At 35.6% G+C, this 18,737-nt stretch overlaps 2 protein-coding genes across 2 annotated transcripts; one reads left to right on the top strand and one right to left on the bottom strand.

Annotated features, from left to right (window-relative positions):
• Nucleotides 1-6,106: 6,106 nt before the first annotated feature.
• On the top strand, nucleotides 6,107-13,789 carry psma6b (proteasome 20S subunit alpha 6b). Its single transcript, XM_073853198.1, has 7 exons — nucleotides 6,107-6,284; nucleotides 7,632-7,726; nucleotides 8,024-8,105; nucleotides 8,189-8,344; nucleotides 11,870-12,048; nucleotides 13,309-13,403; nucleotides 13,627-13,789. Exons 1-7 carry the CDS (start codon nucleotides 6,209-6,211, stop codon nucleotides 13,682-13,684), a joined length of 741 nt encoding a protein of 246 aa, XP_073709299.1. The 5' UTR covers nucleotides 6,107-6,208; the 3' UTR covers nucleotides 13,685-13,789.
• A 2,606-nt stretch (nucleotides 13,790-16,395) lies between these two features.
• Nucleotides 16,396-18,735, bottom strand: nfkbiaa (nuclear factor of kappa light polypeptide gene enhancer in B-cells inhibitor, alpha a). Its single transcript, XM_073816382.1, has 6 exons — nucleotides 18,518-18,735; nucleotides 17,772-17,877; nucleotides 17,474-17,681; nucleotides 17,274-17,362; nucleotides 16,927-17,184; nucleotides 16,396-16,831 (listed from the first exon to the last, which is right to left on the bottom strand). The coding sequence occupies exons 1-6, from the start codon at nucleotides 18,733-18,735 to the stop codon at nucleotides 16,799-16,801; spliced, it is 912 nt and encodes a 303-aa protein (XP_073672483.1). The 3' UTR covers nucleotides 16,396-16,798.
• Nucleotides 18,736-18,737: the final 2 nt, after the last annotated feature.

Raw genomic sequence — 18,737 nt, 5'->3', positions numbered from 1 at the left:
GTCAGTGTGAAGGTAACAGAAGTAGCAGATGTTGACAACAGTAGAAAAGCGTTTGCCCGCTGAGGTTTGGTTCATGTTATATTATACGCCTCGGTCATAAAAAGCAAATAGATACATGCACGAGGGAATTCCCCTGAGCGGCTGAACAATTACAGATGTGTAAATCCCCACTCCATGTTTTAGGCCAATCTCCTCCCTTTGACAAGAGCACAATATCCTCACATGGCTCTGGGAAGCAGCTGGCAGCTGATCTGAATGCAGCTTTGTACTTCCACCAAAGACAGTTAAACAAACTTATGATCAATTCATAGGCCTGTATCAGCAATATTATTGTTTTTGCTGAAGCGCTCAGCAGCCTTGCATGCTTTCTGGGATACGTATTATCACGCACCTGGGCCAGACGTGACAGGGAAAGTTCAGGGGATTTTAGAAAAGAGGAACTGTAACTATTTAAGGGAAGCTGTAAGAGTGAATGTTATTCAACATTATGTGTGTCCTTCACTTACTACACCATTTAACTTTTTTATAATTCATGATTTTATGTTGATTTTTGCAGGTTAGTTTAAGAAATGTGGTTCTTTTAATAAAACTAAACTGCTCAAGTAAATATGTTGCAAATAAATCTTTACATTAATTTCAGAGAACTTAAATTGGTTGAAGACAGTTGAAGTTGTCATACATATATGTATATATACAGTCAAGCCCGAAATGATTCATACCCCTGGCAAATTCTGACTTAAAGTTACTTTTATTCAACTTTTTATTCAAATTTTTTTTTTTTTTTGACCGGAAATGACACAGGCTTCTCCCAAAAGATAATAAGATGATGTACAAGAGGCATCATTGTGGAAAAAAAATATTTCTCAGCTTTTATTTACATTTGAACAAAAAGTGGCATGTCCAAAATTATTCATAACCTTTGCAAGCTGTCGCAGTCTATAAGAAAATCCAAAGTTCTATACCATTTCAAATAGTCCAAGCTGTTCTAAAGCATCCTAATTACCCTGATTCATTGGGAACAGCTGTTTTAATCAACTCAACAGGTGAAAAACAGAAGCTTTCTGCTGTTGGTTTGTGGACAGTCATGGCTAAGACAAAGGAGCTCACTGAGGATCTGCGGCTGCGCGTTGTGGCACAAGTCAGGAAAGGGCTATAAGACCATATCTAAATGTTTTGAAGTTCCAGTGGCTACAGTGCAAAGTATTATTAAAAAATACAAGACTTTCCACAATGTGAAAAATCTCAGAGAACATGATCGGAAGCCAAAAGTGACACCTCTGCTGGCCAGGAGGATAGTGAAAGAGGTAAAAAAGAATCCAAGGATCACCACCAAGGCCATCCTGATGAATCTGGGCTCTGCTGGTAGCAACATCTCAAGGTAGACAGTCCAACGGACACTGCACACCGCTGGGTTCCACGGACGCAGAGCAAGGAGGACACCACTTCTCCAGATAAGGCACACAAAAGCTTGCTTGGCCTTTGCAAATGCTCATCTGGACAAAGAAGAAGACTTCTGGTCTTCTGTTTTATGGTCAGATGAAACAAAAATTGAATTGTTTGGCCACAATGATGTAGCCTTCATTTGGCGTAAAAAAGGAGAAGCCTTCAACCCTAAGAACACCATCCCCACTGTCACCAGTGGACATTTCAGCACGACAACGACCCAAAACACACAGCAAAAGTGGTGAAGAAATGGTTAGCAGACAAAAACATCAACGTTTTGCAGTGGCCCAGCCAGAGTCCTGACTTAAATCCAATTGAGAATCTGTGGAGGGAGTTAAAGATCAGGGTGATGGCAAGGAGACCCTCCTACCTGAAAGAGTTGGAGCTCATCGCTAAAGATGACTGGGCAAAAATACCAGTGGAGACATGCAAAAAGCTGGTCAGCAATTATAGGAAGCATTTGATTGCTGTAGTAGCCAATAAAGGCTTTTCTATTGATTATTGAGAAGAGTATGAATAATTTTGGACATGCCACTTTTTGTTCAAATGTAAATAAAAGATTAGTAGATTTTTTCCACACGGATGCCTCTTGTACATTGTTTATGATTATTATCTTCTGGGAGACGTCTGTGTCATTTCTAATCAAAAAAAAAACTTGCTGGTCGAATAAAAGTAACTTTAAGTCAGAATTTGCCAGGGGTATGAATAATTTCGCCCTTGACTGTATATATATATATATATATATATATATATATATACTCCCCACTAAATTCCCTTTTTAAAATTCCCATAGCACACAAGAAGTGACCACACGTTTATTTTTGGCACAATCCATGTACGGTCAACAAAATTCCAGCATGGCTTCAATAATGACTTCATGTTGAGTGTGTGAGGGGAATTTTGGGATATTCATGATTCACTCGCAGTGGCTTTACTAAGCGTTGCCATGTCAGATCCATAACATGTCAGGACACATGTCCATTCGGTAATGACTTTCAGTGAAAAGAACATGTTTCGTCATTCTCGACTCCACCAAAGTATAACAGCATTTGTCATGTTTCATAGGTGCAATCAAGATCACGTAATACAGCAAAGACAGTTGCAATGTTTTGCTAGGATGGCAGAAACAAATCCCTTGAGAAACAAAGAGGAGGTTTGGTTTCCAAGCCTATATTCACCCAACCTTTCCCTCGCAAAGGTTTTGCATTAAAACCAATGAAAAAAACGAGTGAGTGAATCTAAATGTAATTCTGACACTTTTTATTAATTTTCACATTTCAGCCGTAATATGTTGTTTAATTGTGCAGGGGCTTTTTTACTCTATTGTCTTGAATTTATAGGCCATTTCTGGTGGCATTTTTGCCACAAGCCCTGGTGTAGTCAATATTGTGTGTACAAATCTCCTGCTGTGACAGAAGTGACTTCATTTACACTTTTTACATATTAATAAAATGGGAAGTGATGACAGGGACTTTTCTTCTAGGTGATTTCAAGTTGATTGTTAAAAATGTCAATGATCTTTGATCTGTTTTCACACAGATTCTATTTACAGTCTTGATTTTCCATTTATAGTAGCTTTATTTTGGACAGTGACCATTATGAGTGTTCTGGCATTTACACACATCCAGATTCAAACAAACGCAAAACTCGATCTGTGCTGGTACCTGTGGAAAGGCTGTGAGAGAGCAGGAAACAACTCTGACATACTCCCACAGTTTAACTCTCCGAAGCTGAATTGGGTCACAAGGGGATTTCGGTGTGGTAGGTGTTTAAGAAATGGCCGTGTTTCTTACCAATTTATGCACTTCAAATACTTTTGGTAATTTTCTTTTCTGCTTTTGTCTTTGAGAAAATCGCACACTGTCACTGGGCTGAAATAAATATAAAAAAATTATTTACCCTAATCTTCTTGACTTTTAAGCATGTAATTTCTCTGCATGAGCTATTCTTCTAAGAATCAAATTGCAAAAACCTAAAGGAAGTGAGTTGAGATAAGTCTAAAGCATTTTCTCCGAAACTGAACATTCTTATAGATAAGATAGAGAACATTCACAACCGTGTGGTCAGCATCTTCTGAAACGCCAAGTCAGGACAGCCAAACATGTACCTCAGAGGTTTGGGGTCAAAAACATTTACCTCAAATTCATAAATATGTATTTAAACGATCACTTTATTAACTTTGAGGAAGTATTATTTTTCATAAGCATTGTTGAGGGTACACTCTTAAAAATAAAGGTGCTTTAAAAGGTTCTTCACAGTGATGCCATATAGAAGAACCAATTTTGGTTCCTCAAAGAACCATTCAGTCAAATGTTCTTAGCATAGATCATTGAATCCTATTACACCTATAAGCATCGCGTTCAAAAATGACCAACGAGTTTCGATATTTGTCCTATTTGATCTATGCTAAGCTATGCTAAAAGTGATATCGCCAGAACAGGAGAACGGCTGAATGGATTTCAAAACGGTAAAACTCAACTTATTAACTCGGGGGGAGTTGGAGAATTAGCCTATTTCCAAAAAAAGTGGAGTGTTCCATTTTAAAGTAACGCAACAGTAACGTAACGCATTACTTTCCAAAAAAATAACTAAGTAACGTAATTTGTTACTTTTTTAGGGAGTAACGCAATATTGTAATGCGTTACTTTTTAAAAGTAACGTTTAAGATTATTAAAGGTCTCCTTGTAAAACATCGGCCACTTCTGAGAATGTGCACAACCACAAATGATTATATCAGGGTGTCCGCGGGTCCTTAAAAAGTCTAAAAATGTTTTAAATAACATTTTCCAAATAAAAGGCCTTAAAAAGTCTTAAAATGTCTTAAATTCAGTTTCGATGGGTCTTTTTTGGTCACATTACTGCTAAAATATCTTCAGTCTCACGCACTTAATGACTGTTTACAGTCATTGGACAGAACGAAGATTCCCCAAACATTTCTTGTTTGTAAATTCATAAATGTATTTAAAACATTATTCTTATAACATGATTTATTGCACTTGTAATTTTGCGGTGTAAATTGTTTAATCTGCCTGGTGACAGCCCTATAGAATTTGTCGTTGCATTGTAATAATTTTAAAAGAAAGGTGATGCATACATTTAAAAAGTAAAAAACATAGGCCTTTATAAAGGTAAATAAAACATATGCTGATTTAAGTATGTAAAAGTTGAACACTGATGAAAATATTGCTTATAAAAATATTTTTGTGTGGAATATTGTCTGCTGATATGGAAAATTCATTGTATATTGTAGTAATAAATATCATTCATGACATTTTAGTTTTGAAATTTAGTTTTCTTTTTACATTAAACACCTTAAATATTACATATACTGTATGTGTGTAATATAATGTGTATTTCTGTTACAGGTTTAGGTCTTACATTTCATTTAAGGTGGTATTAAAAAGTCTTAAATTTCACTTGTTCATGACTGTAGAAACCCTGTTATATGGAAACTGATGTGGAATCAGTTTTTAAATCAGTTAAAGGTTGTATCAGTGATTTCAAGCCTGAAACATAAAGGGTCCGAGATATGCCACAAAAAAAAAAAAAAAAACAATCGGTGCTACCAACGATTCACAGCAAAACAAACAGTGTTCCAACCAATCACCGTCAGGGGGTTGGTGTTGTGGCCTTTCACTCCGCCTCCCTCACATCCCTGCACCAGTACGAAAGTCCACAACACCAACCCCCTGACGGTGATTGGTTGGAACACTGTTTGTTTTTCTGTGGAAAGGTTGGTAGCACCGATTGTTTTTTTGGCATATCTCGGACCCTAGGCTGACCACAGAGACGTGTTTTTTTCACAGACAATTTATGGGGCAGGCAGCGGGCGGATCGTGAAGAAAGCTCAGCTGAATTTGACACTTTATTTTTCAGGCTAGAAATCGCTGATACAACCTTTAAGCATTCTAATTAGAGTTTAAAGAGAGTTAGGGTTTTTAGGGGTTAAAAGTTTTATAGAGTGGCAATATTTAAGAATAATTAGAATGAAATTAAACTCGAGTGCTTTTTGACATACTTAAATAATACTTAAGTACATTTTTTTTTTATAATGTTTACTCGTTACTCATATATCAGCCTATGGGTGAGACTTCCGGTTCATTATCCGCTATAGGGAAATAATGAGAAGAATAACAACGTGTAGTAAACGGTAAAACTGTTTGCACTACAAACCAGTGTGTTCATATTTTAGATAATCTATTAAAATAATGGTTAGACACACCAATTTGCAATATTAGACAGCAAAACAAACTGTTTTGTACAGCTAAAAATAGATGGAGGCAGATGAGACCAATGTCAATGCCCACTCTTACAGGAAAAAAGGTGGATAGTTAAATTCTAAATAAGTAATTAAAAGATTGACTTAAAATGTACTTTAAAGTAAAACTTTTAATTTGACATTTTAAAAAGTCTACTTGTGTGTTGAGAAGCATGGCGATAAAAGTACGTTCTCTTTAGGTATACTTTTGTGGCCTTTTCTTTCATTGATATTACAGGCTATTACCTGCAAGTACAGTTTAAATAAGTGCGTTTTTAAATAAATACATTAGCGGGCCAACAGTTTTGTTAACAGAGAAAGTAAATGCGCATTATATAACATTTCTTTACTGCAAAAACATAACTCTGCAGTGTGCGCCTTCGAGTCTAATATTGACCCGGAAAAACAAACCAGTGTTTCCGGGTCATTCGTTCTGCATGTCGCTATTCTGTATAGCCTGGAACACTTAATACATTAATTTTTACGCTTAATACATTTCTTATAAACATGTCCCGGGGTTCTAGCGCGGGATTTGACCGTCACATCACCATCTTTTCTCCGGAGGGGAGACTTTATCAAGTAGGTGAGTACGGACGACTTTATTTGACTTGAATAAGAGCTAGTAAGTGCACAGTCATGTCCCCTATAAAGCAGTTTACATTCAATCTCTCTCGCAGCAGCAGTTAGTATGAACTCACGTAATTATTATTCTGTCGCACAAAATGTCTTCTGCATGTGTGTGTGTATTTTTCCCTTTATTTTATATATAAAGTCCTATTTAGTCTAATAGCTAGACCGTTAGCACTAGCAGAGAGTGAATGATGAATGGGCTCAGTGATGCTTAATATAATAGTTTCATCACACATTTACAGATTACAGATTTTAACTATTTATAAATGTGTGGTAATTGATATAATATAATAATATTACAATGAAGTGCATTGATACATGACCCTGGACCACAAAACCAGTCGTAAGGGTCTGCAAAATCTGCTAAAACTAAATATATAATCTTTACGTTGGACGATATAGTTTAATAGATTTAACTATTTTACTAAATAAGAGTGCAACAAAATCAAAATCTTGAGAAAATCACCTTTAAAGTTGTCCAAATGAAGTTCTTAGCAATGCATGTTACTAATCAGAAATTAAGTTTTGATATATTTACAGTAAGTTAGGAGATTTGCAAAATATCTTCCTGGAACATGATTTTTACTTAATATCCTAATGATTTTTGGGATAAAAGAAAAATCAGTCTTTTGATCCACAGTGCCGTTTTGGCTATTGCTACAAATATAGCCATACAACTTGAAACTGGATTTGTGGTCCAGGGTCACATATATTGGTGAGATTTTAGTTTTTGTTTACAAAAAAATACCACGGCAACCGCAGTTTCCACCAAAATACTGCATTGTTTACAATTTCATTGAACAATTTATATAAAAAAAAACTTGGCAGTTGCAAAAAGTTGGAAAATGCCCAGTAAATTTCCGGAAACTTTCCAGAAATTTTGGAATCTTCCTGGGATTTTTGGAAAATTTACGGAAATTTACCGGAAATGTTCCACCCCTTTGCAACCCTAGCAACAACCATATATCTTTCACATAGCACAATAGGATCAGGTGCATAAAAAGCAAAAATAATTTTAAAAATAATTCAAATAAATAATTAAAATCAAAGGACAAAGATTTTTCTTGTAAACCTTATTTTATTACATTTTAAGATTTCTGATTTTGTATAAGCTTTAAAACTCACTGGAAAATAGACTAATTATCTAAATAATCTAAAAAGCAGTTTTTATTTTGTTAGTTTTTTGATTTTTTTGTTTTCTTTCTTCTGTATTGAGAGTTGAAGCTATTCCCATAGAAAAGTTGCATTAACTTTGCTAGTATCTTTTAACCTTATAAATAACTTCATGACATTTTTACAGAATATGCATTCAAGGCCATAAACCAGGGTGGTCTGACATCAGTTGCTGTTCGGGGGAAAGACTGCGCGGTAGTCGTCACACAGAAAAAAGTCCCAGTAAGTCTGCTGTAATGTACGCTTTTTCCATTGAAATTAGGCCAGGGCGTCTGAGAAACATCTCTCACAATCAGCCTGTGTTTCACTGACTTGAGAAATAAACAATGATGCAATTGGCTCTTCTATAACTGAACCACAAATAAAGCAACACATTCATCTTAACTGGTTTTAATTCAATTTTTTTTTTCAACATGGAATTTGTTTTTGCGGAACTATTGGTGGAAAAGGTGACTTTTATTAATGTCACTGGTAAGTTCCAGTGATGCTGGTGATCGAAGACAATCTGTTTTTTTCCAGGACAAGCTGCTTGATTCTTCCACTGTCACACACTTATTCAGAATCACAGAGAACATTGGCTGCGTCATGTCAGGAATGACAGGTACAGATGTCATCCACACAGTCATTTTCATCATGTCTGCTGGAACTGATGTGCTCATCAATGGCTTGTGTTTTTGCCTTCAGCTGACAGCAGGTCTCAAGTGCAGCGAGCTCGCTACGAAGCCGCCAACTGGAAGTACAAGTATGGTTATGAGATTCCAGTAGACATGCTTTGTAAAAGGATCGCTGACATCTCTCAGGTTTATACACAGAATGCAGAGATGAGGCCGCTCGGCTGCTGTAAGTCAAAACTTATGCTGAATTCCTACATTCATAAAGTCATAAAGTTTTTTTTTTCCAATACAAATATTTAAACATCCTTAAATCATGATACATTTACTGTAAGTAAAAAAAGATGATATGAAGTCTTGTAGGGATGCAACGGTATTATCTTGATATTATTGTCTTGATATCATCGTGGTCATATGATAATATGAAACAATAGGTTTCACTTCTTATTCTAACATAAAAGGTCTTTAAAGTTGTGTTTTGGGCTATTATGATTTTACACAGTATGTGTCGAATGAATTAAAACCGAAAGCACAATACAGACTAATCCTTTTATCAAGTTTGTTTTTGCTTCGTTCAGACAATCGGCTCGTATTCCGGTGTTTTCCGCGCCTCAGAACGGCTCAGTTCACACTGAATGCAGTGAACTAATTTATTGCATGTGCTGTGAGTTTAGCACATTTGGGAATGCAACGACCACCAGTTATGCTTTATTTTCATGGCAGATGATTACAGAATTTCACTACATTTGTAGTAATGTGCGTTTTTGTAAGCCTGGTTTCACTGAAGAGTTTTTCTTCCAAATAAAAGCTCTACTGCCGTTTCCGTCAAAGTTAAAGCTTAAAAGTGCAGTATGAATTGCTGACAGTTAGCGGTTTAAATGGGTAACGTCACTGCAGTCCAAATTCATTATATCTCTTTCAAGTGTAGAAATTAGGAACAAAGTATTGTAATTTCCCTACTGCAGTGTACAGCAAAAATAATTACGTTTAAGTTTTTAAGACTTAACTTTTCTTAGGAACATGGGTTGGAGCTCCTAAAGGGACAATTCACCCAAAAATGAAAATTTTTACCCCCAGGGCATCCAAGATGTAGGTGACTTTGTTTCTTCAGCAGAACACAAACAAAGATTTTTAACTAAAACCGGTGCAGTCTGCCAGCCATATAATGGCAGTGGATGGGCACCAGACCTTTAAAAGTAAAAAAAAAAAACATGCACAGACAAATCCAAATTACACCCTGCGGCTCGTGACGATACATTGATGTCCTAAGACACAAAACGATAGTTTTTTGCGAGAAACTGAACAGTATTTATATCATTTTTTACCTGTGATACACAGCCACGTCCATCTCTCCTGAGCACGAGTTTATCATCCGGCTCGTTACCTGTGTACGCGCTCTGGCGTAGTATATTGAATTTTGAACTCTCAAAGTGCTTTAGATATCGTTACATCCCTTAAGTCTTGAATTTTCAAGAAGTTAAAAAAAAATTAAATTTTAAAAGTTAATGTTTGAAACAAGAACCAGTATCTGTCAATGAGATCAGAAAACATTGAAAAAAATTGGATTTTCCGAGCCTATTGGTGGATATTTGTTCTTGTTTTAATCATACTTCTTATCTTTTGCCATTTTGCTTCTCAAGTAAATCTTGATTTGAGAGTCTTTAGACATACACACTGAAAAACAAGATACCGAGAACAGTACCTTTTTTTCTTAGCTGAAAACATTTGTTCTTTGAGTTATTTTTTTTTGTGTGTGAAATGAATTAAAAAGTAATGGAGAGCTGTTTCTTTTTTTTCAATTCACAATAAATTGGTTTCAAGTAAGTTTTGTTTTCTTTACAAAAATGTCAAAAAACTTGGCAACAACAATACATCTTTGACATAGCACAATAGGATCAGGTTTTAGGATTTAAAAAAAATAATAATAAAAATTGATTTTTCTTGTAAAACCTATTTTATTACATTTTTATTTTTCCTTTCAGATTTTGTAAAAGCTTAAAAACTCACTGTAAAATACACAAAACCACAAACTACTGTCAGAAAACTACTTGTTTTTATAATAGTAATATAAATAAATAGTATAAAAAATAGTAAAGGCCGTTTTTATTATTTTTTTTATTTGATATCAATATTAACGTGTTTTTGTCATTTTATTAGGTTTAGTTTTGCCTATGTAGTTTTATTTCTGTATTAGTTATTTTAGTTTTATATATATATATTTATATATATATATATATATATATATATATATATATATATATATATGTGTATATATATATATATATGTATGTATGCTTGTATATGTGTGTTTTTTTTTTCTTTTTTTAATTTCACATTAAATTGAGTTTAAGTAACATGTTTTTATTGTTTTAGTTAACTGTAATAACCTTGGTATTGTGTTTCCTTCAATTTACTATTTAAATTTCTTTTACTCTGTCTAAAATAGTACAACAGTATACAGGCTCAAGCTTTAAAGTGCCCCTATAATGCCATTTTTAAGGTTCCTAATACTGTTTTGGGAGTCTCCTACAATAGGTTTACATGCATGCGAGGTAAAAAAAAATAATGCTTCCGTTTTCTCAGAATATGCATTTAATATCATCTCATTTACCAGTGATTCTCAAACTATTTGTTTGAAGCTGTTCTAAGATCCAGTAAATGTAACTTATTTTGTCTTCTGGAAAACATGTAACTATCTTCTGTAGCCTCTGAAGGGCAGTACTAAATGAAAAAATATCATATTTAGGCAAAATAAGAAAAATGTACACATCTCTATTCTGTTCAAAAGTTTTCACCCCCCGGCTCTTCATGCATTGTTTTTCCTTCTGGAGCAGTGAGCGTTTGAACCTTCTGTAATAGTTAAATTAAAATCTCTCAGCTGTCCTCAGTGTGAAAAGATGGATCTCAAAATTAAGATATCTAACAAATTAAGATATTTTTGATGAAATCTGAGACAGAGACAAGAAACCCTGTTGAAATCAGTACAACAGTATACAGCTTTAAGCTTTAAAGTCTTTTTAAGGTTCCTAATACTAATACTGTTTACGTTCATGCAAGGTCAAAATAATGCTTTAGTTTTCTCAAAATCTGCATTTAATATCAAATATCATGACATTTTCCAGCGATTCTCAAACTGTTTTTTTTTTTCAAAGCAGTTCTAAGATCTAGTCTCTCTAAAACCCTCCTTTCTGTGAGCCTACTCTGCTCTGATTGGTTAAATAGTCCAGTCTGTTGTGATTGGGTACTGTATTCAGTGCGTGTCGTAAACAATACAACCATTGCCGTAGTTTTGTATTTTGAACGCTTGATAGAAATATAAACATCTGTTACTCATCTTACTTACAGGTTGTGATTCAGTGGAGCCAGCTGGTCCAAATAAACTGGGTACTGAGCCATCAAGCCACGTTTTGTGAATCCCACGTTGAACACTCTAAGATGAGAGCAGCAGTCGTAGTAAAATAAAATATTTGAAGGCGGGTCAATTTGTTCGCAGCTGGCCAACGTAGAACATAGGCGGGAATTATGCAAATGTATTACCCTGTGATGTGTAGCTGTCACAAAAGTGGGATTTGAATTATTAACGACTCATTCAGGCTCTTTTCGGCTTCACAACTTTGCAGATCGTTTACATTCACATACGGCTACAGTATCCGAAATGGCATAATAGAGGTACTTTAACATTGCATGTTGGTTGTTTATGCACAACTTGCTGTACAAAGTTCCACAATGTTTTGTGTTGCTGTATCTTTTCCAGGCATGATTGTAATTGGTGTAGATGAGGAACTCGGGCCACAGGTTTATAAGTGTGACCCAGCAGGTTATTACTGTGGCTTCAAGGCCACGGCTGCCGGCGTGAAGCAGACAGAGGCTACAAGCTTTCTGGAGAAAAAAGTGAAGAAGAAACTCGATTGGACCTTCGCGCAGACAGTTGAGGTACAGTCGCTTTGAAAAATCTAAATCCAAGAAAACATTTTGACACAGCTTCAATAAATTTGATTTCAGCTTTGTAAGTTTATTTACTACTGACCTGAATAAGATATATCACATAAAAGATGTTTACATACAGTCCACAAGAGAAAATAATAGTTGAATTAATAAAAATGACCCCGTTCAAAAGTTTACATCCCCTTGAGTCTTAATACTGTGTTCTTACCTGAATGATACACAGCTGTGCTTCTTTTTTTTTTTTTTTTCTTTTTTTTTTAGTGATAGTTGTTCATAAGTCCCTTGTTTGTTCTGAACAGTTAAACTGCCTGCTGTTCTTCAGAAAATTCCCACAGATTCTTTAGTTTTCCAGCATTTTTGTCTATTTGAACCCTTTGCTCCAGAAGGAAAAACCAGGGGTGAAAACTTTTTGAATTTGGAGATTGGGGTAAATTTAACTTATTTTGTCTTTTGGGAAACATGTAGCAATCTTCTGTGGCCTCTGAAGGGCAGTACTACATGAAAAAATAAAATAATTTGGCAAAATAAGAAAAATGTACACATCTCCATTCGGTTCAAAAATTTTCACCCCCCCCGGCTCTTAATGCATGGTTTTTCCTTCTGGAGCATCAGTGAGCGTTTGAACCTTCTGTAATAGTTGCATATGAGTCCCTCAGTGTGAAAAGATGGATCTCAACATTAAGATATCTTTCTGATCCTGCATAGACTGCAATGCAACTGACATGTCCAAGGCCCAGAAAGGTAGTAAGGACATCATTAAAATAGTCCATGTGACATCAGTGGTATTTTATAAAGCTACGAGAATCATTTTTGTGCTCAAAGAAAACAAAAATAATGACTTTATTCAACAGTTTCTTCTCTTTCATCTCTTTAAGCAACTGGCCCCAAAGAGTGTTTTTAAATAACAGATCTACGTCTAAACACCAAAGCGCCGTTTCTTCAGAATGGAAATATCAACTTCCTCTAAACTTGCTTTGCTCAATAATGTAGTTGAAGTTATTACAGAAATATTTGGTTAGGTATGCTTGCTTCCTGATTTATTACACAATTTCTTTGGAAACAGTATACCGAATCTATGTGTCTTAAAATCTATGAAACAATGAAAGGTTATGTTAACATCAACAGTGCTCTACTTAATACAGTTTTGATCAGGAAGAGTGCTACTTTGAACTATTTAGAATCTGAATTATCTGTGTTTCAATTCATTTAACAAGTAGATTTGGACTAATAAAGAATTTCCATCCCTAGACGGCGATCACTTGTTTATCAACTGTGCTGTCAATCGATTTCAAGCCATCTGAGTTGGAGGTAGGCGTCATCACAGCAGAGGATCCGAAATTCAGGTGGGTGGAAGAAACCATGTTCACCATCTACACGGAGAGATCTGCACTGTGTTCTACAGAAAATCACTTCTAGATGGCTTCAGTATTGATATTCGTCAAATGATGCAACATGCCTCATTTATGTCACATTTGACGTGTCCCATATGCCAGATACGTATTTATTTCTATTATATTTTTTGTGGTTGTGGCACCTAAAATGACTTGCTTGTTTGCTCTGTTCCAGGATTCTGTCAGAGTCAGAGGTGGACACTCATTTGGTTTGTCTGGCTGAGAAGGACTGAGATCTCCAGGGTGCTGCTCACAGTATTGAGATACGTAGGATCCCGTTCTGAGCTTTTGTTCTCATGTAAATTCCCCGTTCCATTAAATACATTTTGAGAAAAATACGGTCAAGATTCCTGCTCCCTTCTTTTCTTTCGCGATTTTTTTTTCATGGGGGAGTCCCCATCGTGCACGTCGTTTATTTTCACTGCATCCCGTGATTTCCCTAGCTGGGACAGCAGGGAAATATTTAACAAATCTGTTTTCCGTTTCGTGGAATTCTTTGTGGACTTTGAGCGTGTTTAGTGTAACAAGTCAATTAGGGCTGACTAGTGATTATCACGCAAGGAACGTCAAACACATGGTTTTGAGTTTAATCACACTGATGATCTGACTTGCCCTCATTCTCTAGTTACTTAACCAGATACTACACAAGTTTGTAACATATGAACAGATATGACTGCGATACATGCAAGATATATATCAGCTTGATAAAAGAAGATCAGATTAAGTAGTTAAGTAATTTCAGCAGGGATGCATTTAATTGATCTATAGTGACAGTAAAGATATTTATAATGTTAGGAAAGATTTATATTTCAAATGTTCTTTTCAGAATTTAGAAAATCTTTTTCTTTGAAAACATGCAAGTCTATATATTAGAATGATTTTTGAATGATCACGTGCCACTGAAGGTTGGAGTAATGATGCTGAAAATTCAGATTTGCATCACAGGAATAAATGTATTTTAAAATATATTAAAATAAAAAATGGTTGTTTTAAATTGTAATAATATTTTTGATTAAATAAATGCAGCCTTGTTGAGCAAAAGAGACTTCTTTTACAAAATATAGATTTGTAAACATACATTTAAGAACAATTAAAAACAATGTTTTTTTTTTTTTAATTCTGTTCAGCTCTTCAAGAGTGTTTTTATTTGATTAAGCATACAAAAAAGCTAATATTATGATATTTAATTGCAATTTAAATGAACTGTTTTCTATTTTAATATACTTTTAAAATATAATTTATTTCTGTGATGCAAACTAAATTTTCAGCCTTATTTCTCCAGTCTGCAGTGTCACATGATCCTTCAGAAATCATTTTAATATTTTTTTTTTTTTATCATCAGTGTTGGAAACAGATGTGCTACTTTTTTTGCACCTGTGATACTTTTCTCAGGATTCTTTGATGAATAAAACATTAAAAAGAACAGCATTTATTCAAAATAGAAACCTTTTCTAACACAATAAGTGTTTACTATCATTTTTAACCGATTTAACATGTTGATTTCACATTCTTGCTGAATCAAATCATTAATTTCTTTTAAAGAAAGAAAGAAAATACTGACACCAAACTTTAAACAGCAGTGTATATTGTTAGAAAAGATTTCTATTTTAAATAAATGCAGTTCTTTTTAATGTTTTATTCATCAAAGAATCCAAAAGCATCACACACTCTTGTCTAAATGGTTCCATAAAGAACCTTTAACATCTGAAGAACCTTTCTGTTTCACAAAAGGTTCTTTGTGGTGAAATAAGGTTCTTCAGATTATAAGAAGGTAAGAAAGAGATGGTTCTTTAAAGAACCTTCGACTGAATGGTTATTTGTGGAAACAAAAATGGTTCTTCTATGGCGTCACTGTGAAGAACCTTTTAAAGCACCTTTATTTTTAAGAGTGCGGCTTCCAAAAAAAATATTAAGCAGCGTAAGTGTTTCAACACTGATGATAAATCAGCATATTAGAATGATTTCTGGAAATTCAGTGCTGCTTCACATTAAAATAGAAAACCACTGTTTTAAATTGCAATAATATTTCACAATATATTACTGTTTTTCTGTTTTTTTTTAATCAAGTAAATGCAGCCTTAATGAGCAGAAAAGTCCTCTTTAAAAACATTAACCTAAATGTATTCAGACACCTTTAACATTTCTCACTATATGACAGTTTATTCAATATAGTTTATAAAATGGTAATAAAATATGACACAAACTCAGTTAATCTGTGTCAGAACAATAATGTGGCTGAATAATTTTTGGTTTGACTGTGTATGTGTGTGTATATATATATATATATATATATATATATATAGACATCTATGGAATGAAGTTGGAATTCACCTCTCGTCATGTGACAGTGATAAATATGGTTATGTCACATTAAAATCTTTCCAGTGCTTTTAAGAGTGTGATAGTCATTGTCAGGAGAACAAAGCTATGGAATTTCCCTAAAATTCACAATCCCTGCCTCATCCGTCTCCACAAACATGATTAATGCCTTTTTAAGTCAAGAGCTGTGACTTTGCATTAGGTGGCGATCTGAATAATCCATAAAATTGCTCTGATCCATCATGTGTTTACAGACTCGGATATAATATAATCCGATCAATGAGTATATAATGATTATGCATCTCACGCCTCTAGTGGTCAAGTGCTCATTTCTCTTTCTTGTGGGGAACTTCTTACCAAGCGTGAGTCAGTTATTCATGACTCCACTTAGCAGACCCAAGGAATTTTAGTCAAACTATAATGACGCATCTACGTGACTCATGTGTTCCAGAAAGGAAATACAGTTACTGTACACACCAAGGGCTTTTTTTTTTTCTGAACCGACACTATGGGCTGGTATTCCACCGCTTACAGGGGTTTACATGTTCTTTCACAAGTTTCACAATTCAGAAAATTTCCAGGCCTTCAGAAATCATTCAAAACAAGAAACACCCAGACTCGGAAATTCATTTCTGTTCTTTGGATTTTAATGTAAAAATATTTTCACAGTGTAATATATATTTATATAGACTATAAACAGTATTGACAAGTGTTCCATCTCACATATTTACAAATATAAAAATATAGCTCTCTCTATACAGTATGTATTCACAAAATATACATTTTCCCAACTCTTTGGCTTCAGAAATATCGGTAAAGTTTTGGTCCAGATCTCTGGGGTTCTTTCCATGTTCTACAGCACCGCCGCCATTAGCTTCGGAGGTTTCGGCTCTCTTCTTTTCCACCTTAGCAGAGTCCCATCGAGGGATTGGCGTCTTGGGATACGGCACACCCCGTCCCAGACCTTGAGACAGCACCTACAGCCTTCGCTGCTTTGCATAATAGTGAACGTTGTCCTGAGATCCAAACTATCTCCCACAAAACTGGATGTCATCATAGATCTATTAAAAAAGAAACAAAAGATAAATTAATAATCTAGTCATAAAATGAATTTCATCAACATTAGGATGGAATGTAAAACATTAAGCAAACTTACACAATCCTCATCAGACATAAACTCCTCATCGCTTTCCTCTGATTCGCTCTCAGGCATCGGCCTCAGCTCTTGCGCCGTCCGGTCAAACAGCTGTCTTTGGATCTCGCTGTTCTGTCGGCCGAAGGTCAGGTGGTACGGCGTGTATCCGCCATAGGTTAGACTGTTAACATCGGCTCCCAGAGAAATGAGTGTGCGCACCAAAGCCAGATTCTGCAGATCCACAGCCAAGTGGAGTGACGTTCGGCCGCTGCATTGCTCCTAAACACAAGAAGTTGTACATTAGCTCTCTTTGCAAGCATATCAAATATATTTATGTAGCTGGAGAGTGTTTCAAACTTATACCGTACCTTTGTGTTTACATCCGCCCCAAGCTGGACTAGACTCTCCACTATCGAGAGGTAGTTGTTAATAGCAGCTATATGGAGACACGTGTGTCCTATAGAAAAAAAAAAAGATGGTACTTTAAAAAATGTTTTTTTTTTTGTTTTGTTTTTTTTTTTAGGAAAAACTCATTCAAATTTACTTCGAATTCATAAGTTTGACTTACCGCTGTAATTTGGGAAGTTGAGAATGGATTGCAGATGCTGGGTCTGAATCTGAGTCAGTACTGAGAAGCAAGCTAGCGAGCCTCGTTTGCAGGCGATGTGGAGGGCTGTGTTTCCATTCTGGTCGACCAGTCGGGCATCACAGCCGGCCTTTAGCAGTTTGTCCACCATGTGTGGCTGTTCTGTGATGACGGCAAGATGCAATGCAGTCTGCAAATGAAGGTTGACGTTAGTCAGGATTGGAAAACAACTTGAGTTTGGTAAGAAAGTGAGCTCTTCGTGAACACTTCAGGTAATTACCTGTCTTTGGTTGTTCTGTTTGTTGAGGAACGGGTCGTTCTGACACTGTTTGATAATCTGGATGGCATACTCTTCTGCCTCGTGAATGATGGCAAGGTGAAGATACCTGGAAAATAATGTGGGAGGGTTTTTTTTAGAAAATATTTTAAGAACACTCTCAGAGGATGTGGTTAAGCGCGCGCACACACAACACACACACACAGAGAGAGAGAGAGAGAACGAGCAGGCGGCGTTTCGCAAGAATGGAGTTTTTAAGGTTATTTCCAACCAGTGTGGCTCCACACATCTGATACATTATCTTCGCTTGGCCGCACGCCAGGGACTTTCCTGCCTGCGCACTTTGTTACACAAGCGCCGCCCATTTTGGGCGCTGCTCCAAAACGAGATTTGTTTACTTCCGCGGTATTTCGCAAATTAATTTAAAGCTCTATAAAGTTAGTGAACGAAAGTTATTTTTGTTTGTTGGTTTGCAAATATTGCTCAGTTGGTTCTAATGAAACATTTTTACAAATATTTTAACGTCTTTTTTTATCGAGCGAAGGGAATGGCAATCTAGTAATCTAAAAAATAAATGCATTGCTTCATTTAATGTAATCAATTATTTTTAACGTTAGACCCTCACTCAGAACAGTAAAGCAGGTTTTGGTCACGCTTGTTGCAAGTTGCATTCAATCAATTTCTGCACATTTTTTTTTTCATGCTGGGAAACTGCATTGTTATTTAAAAATCAAAAATGCTACACTTACGTGTCTCCATCCTCAGTGACTTCTTGCGTCCAAGGTTCACACGTCCCTTTTGGATTGACGTTCGGGTCTTCAAAACGCAAAATCTCCATTTCCTCCACAATTTTCATATACTCGTCCTCCCTTAGCGAATCCACGCCGCTGTCGACGCGTTCCTCGCAGTGTTGCATTTTCCTGTGTTTCATATCCATTTCATCCACATCACAATCCTCATAATTCATCA

Source organism: Garra rufa, chromosome 13, assembly GCF_049309525.1.
Source record: "Garra rufa chromosome 13, GarRuf1.0, whole genome shotgun sequence".
Lineage (NCBI taxonomy): Eukaryota > Metazoa > Chordata > Actinopteri > Cypriniformes > Cyprinidae > Garra > Garra rufa.
The sequence above is the reverse complement of the archived record's forward strand: the minus strand, read 5'-3'. Positions and strand labels throughout refer to the sequence as shown.

Coding starts and splice junctions, on each gene's coding strand:
- psma6b (XM_073853198.1), top strand. CDS start 6,209: ATGTCCCGGGGTTCTAGCGCGGGATTTGACCGTCACATCACCATCTTT. Junction 7,727..8,023: donor TCACACAGAAAAAAGTCCCA/GTAAGTCTGCTG, acceptor GTTTTTTTCCAG/GACAAGCTGCTTGATTCTTC. Junction 8,106..8,188: donor CGTCATGTCAGGAATGACAG/GTACAGATGTCA, acceptor TTTTGCCTTCAG/CTGACAGCAGGTCTCAAGTG.
- nfkbiaa (XM_073816382.1), bottom strand. CDS start 18,735: ATGAATTATGAGGATTGTGATGTGGATGAAATGGATATGAAACACAGG. Junction 17,185..17,273: donor GGGCGGATGTAAACACAAAG/GTACGGTATAAG, acceptor TCTTGTGTTTAG/GAGCAATGCAGCGGCCGAAC. Junction 16,832..16,926: donor TTATGTCTGATGAGGATTGT/GTAAGTTTGCTT, acceptor CTTTTTTAATAG/ATCTATGATGACATCCAGTT.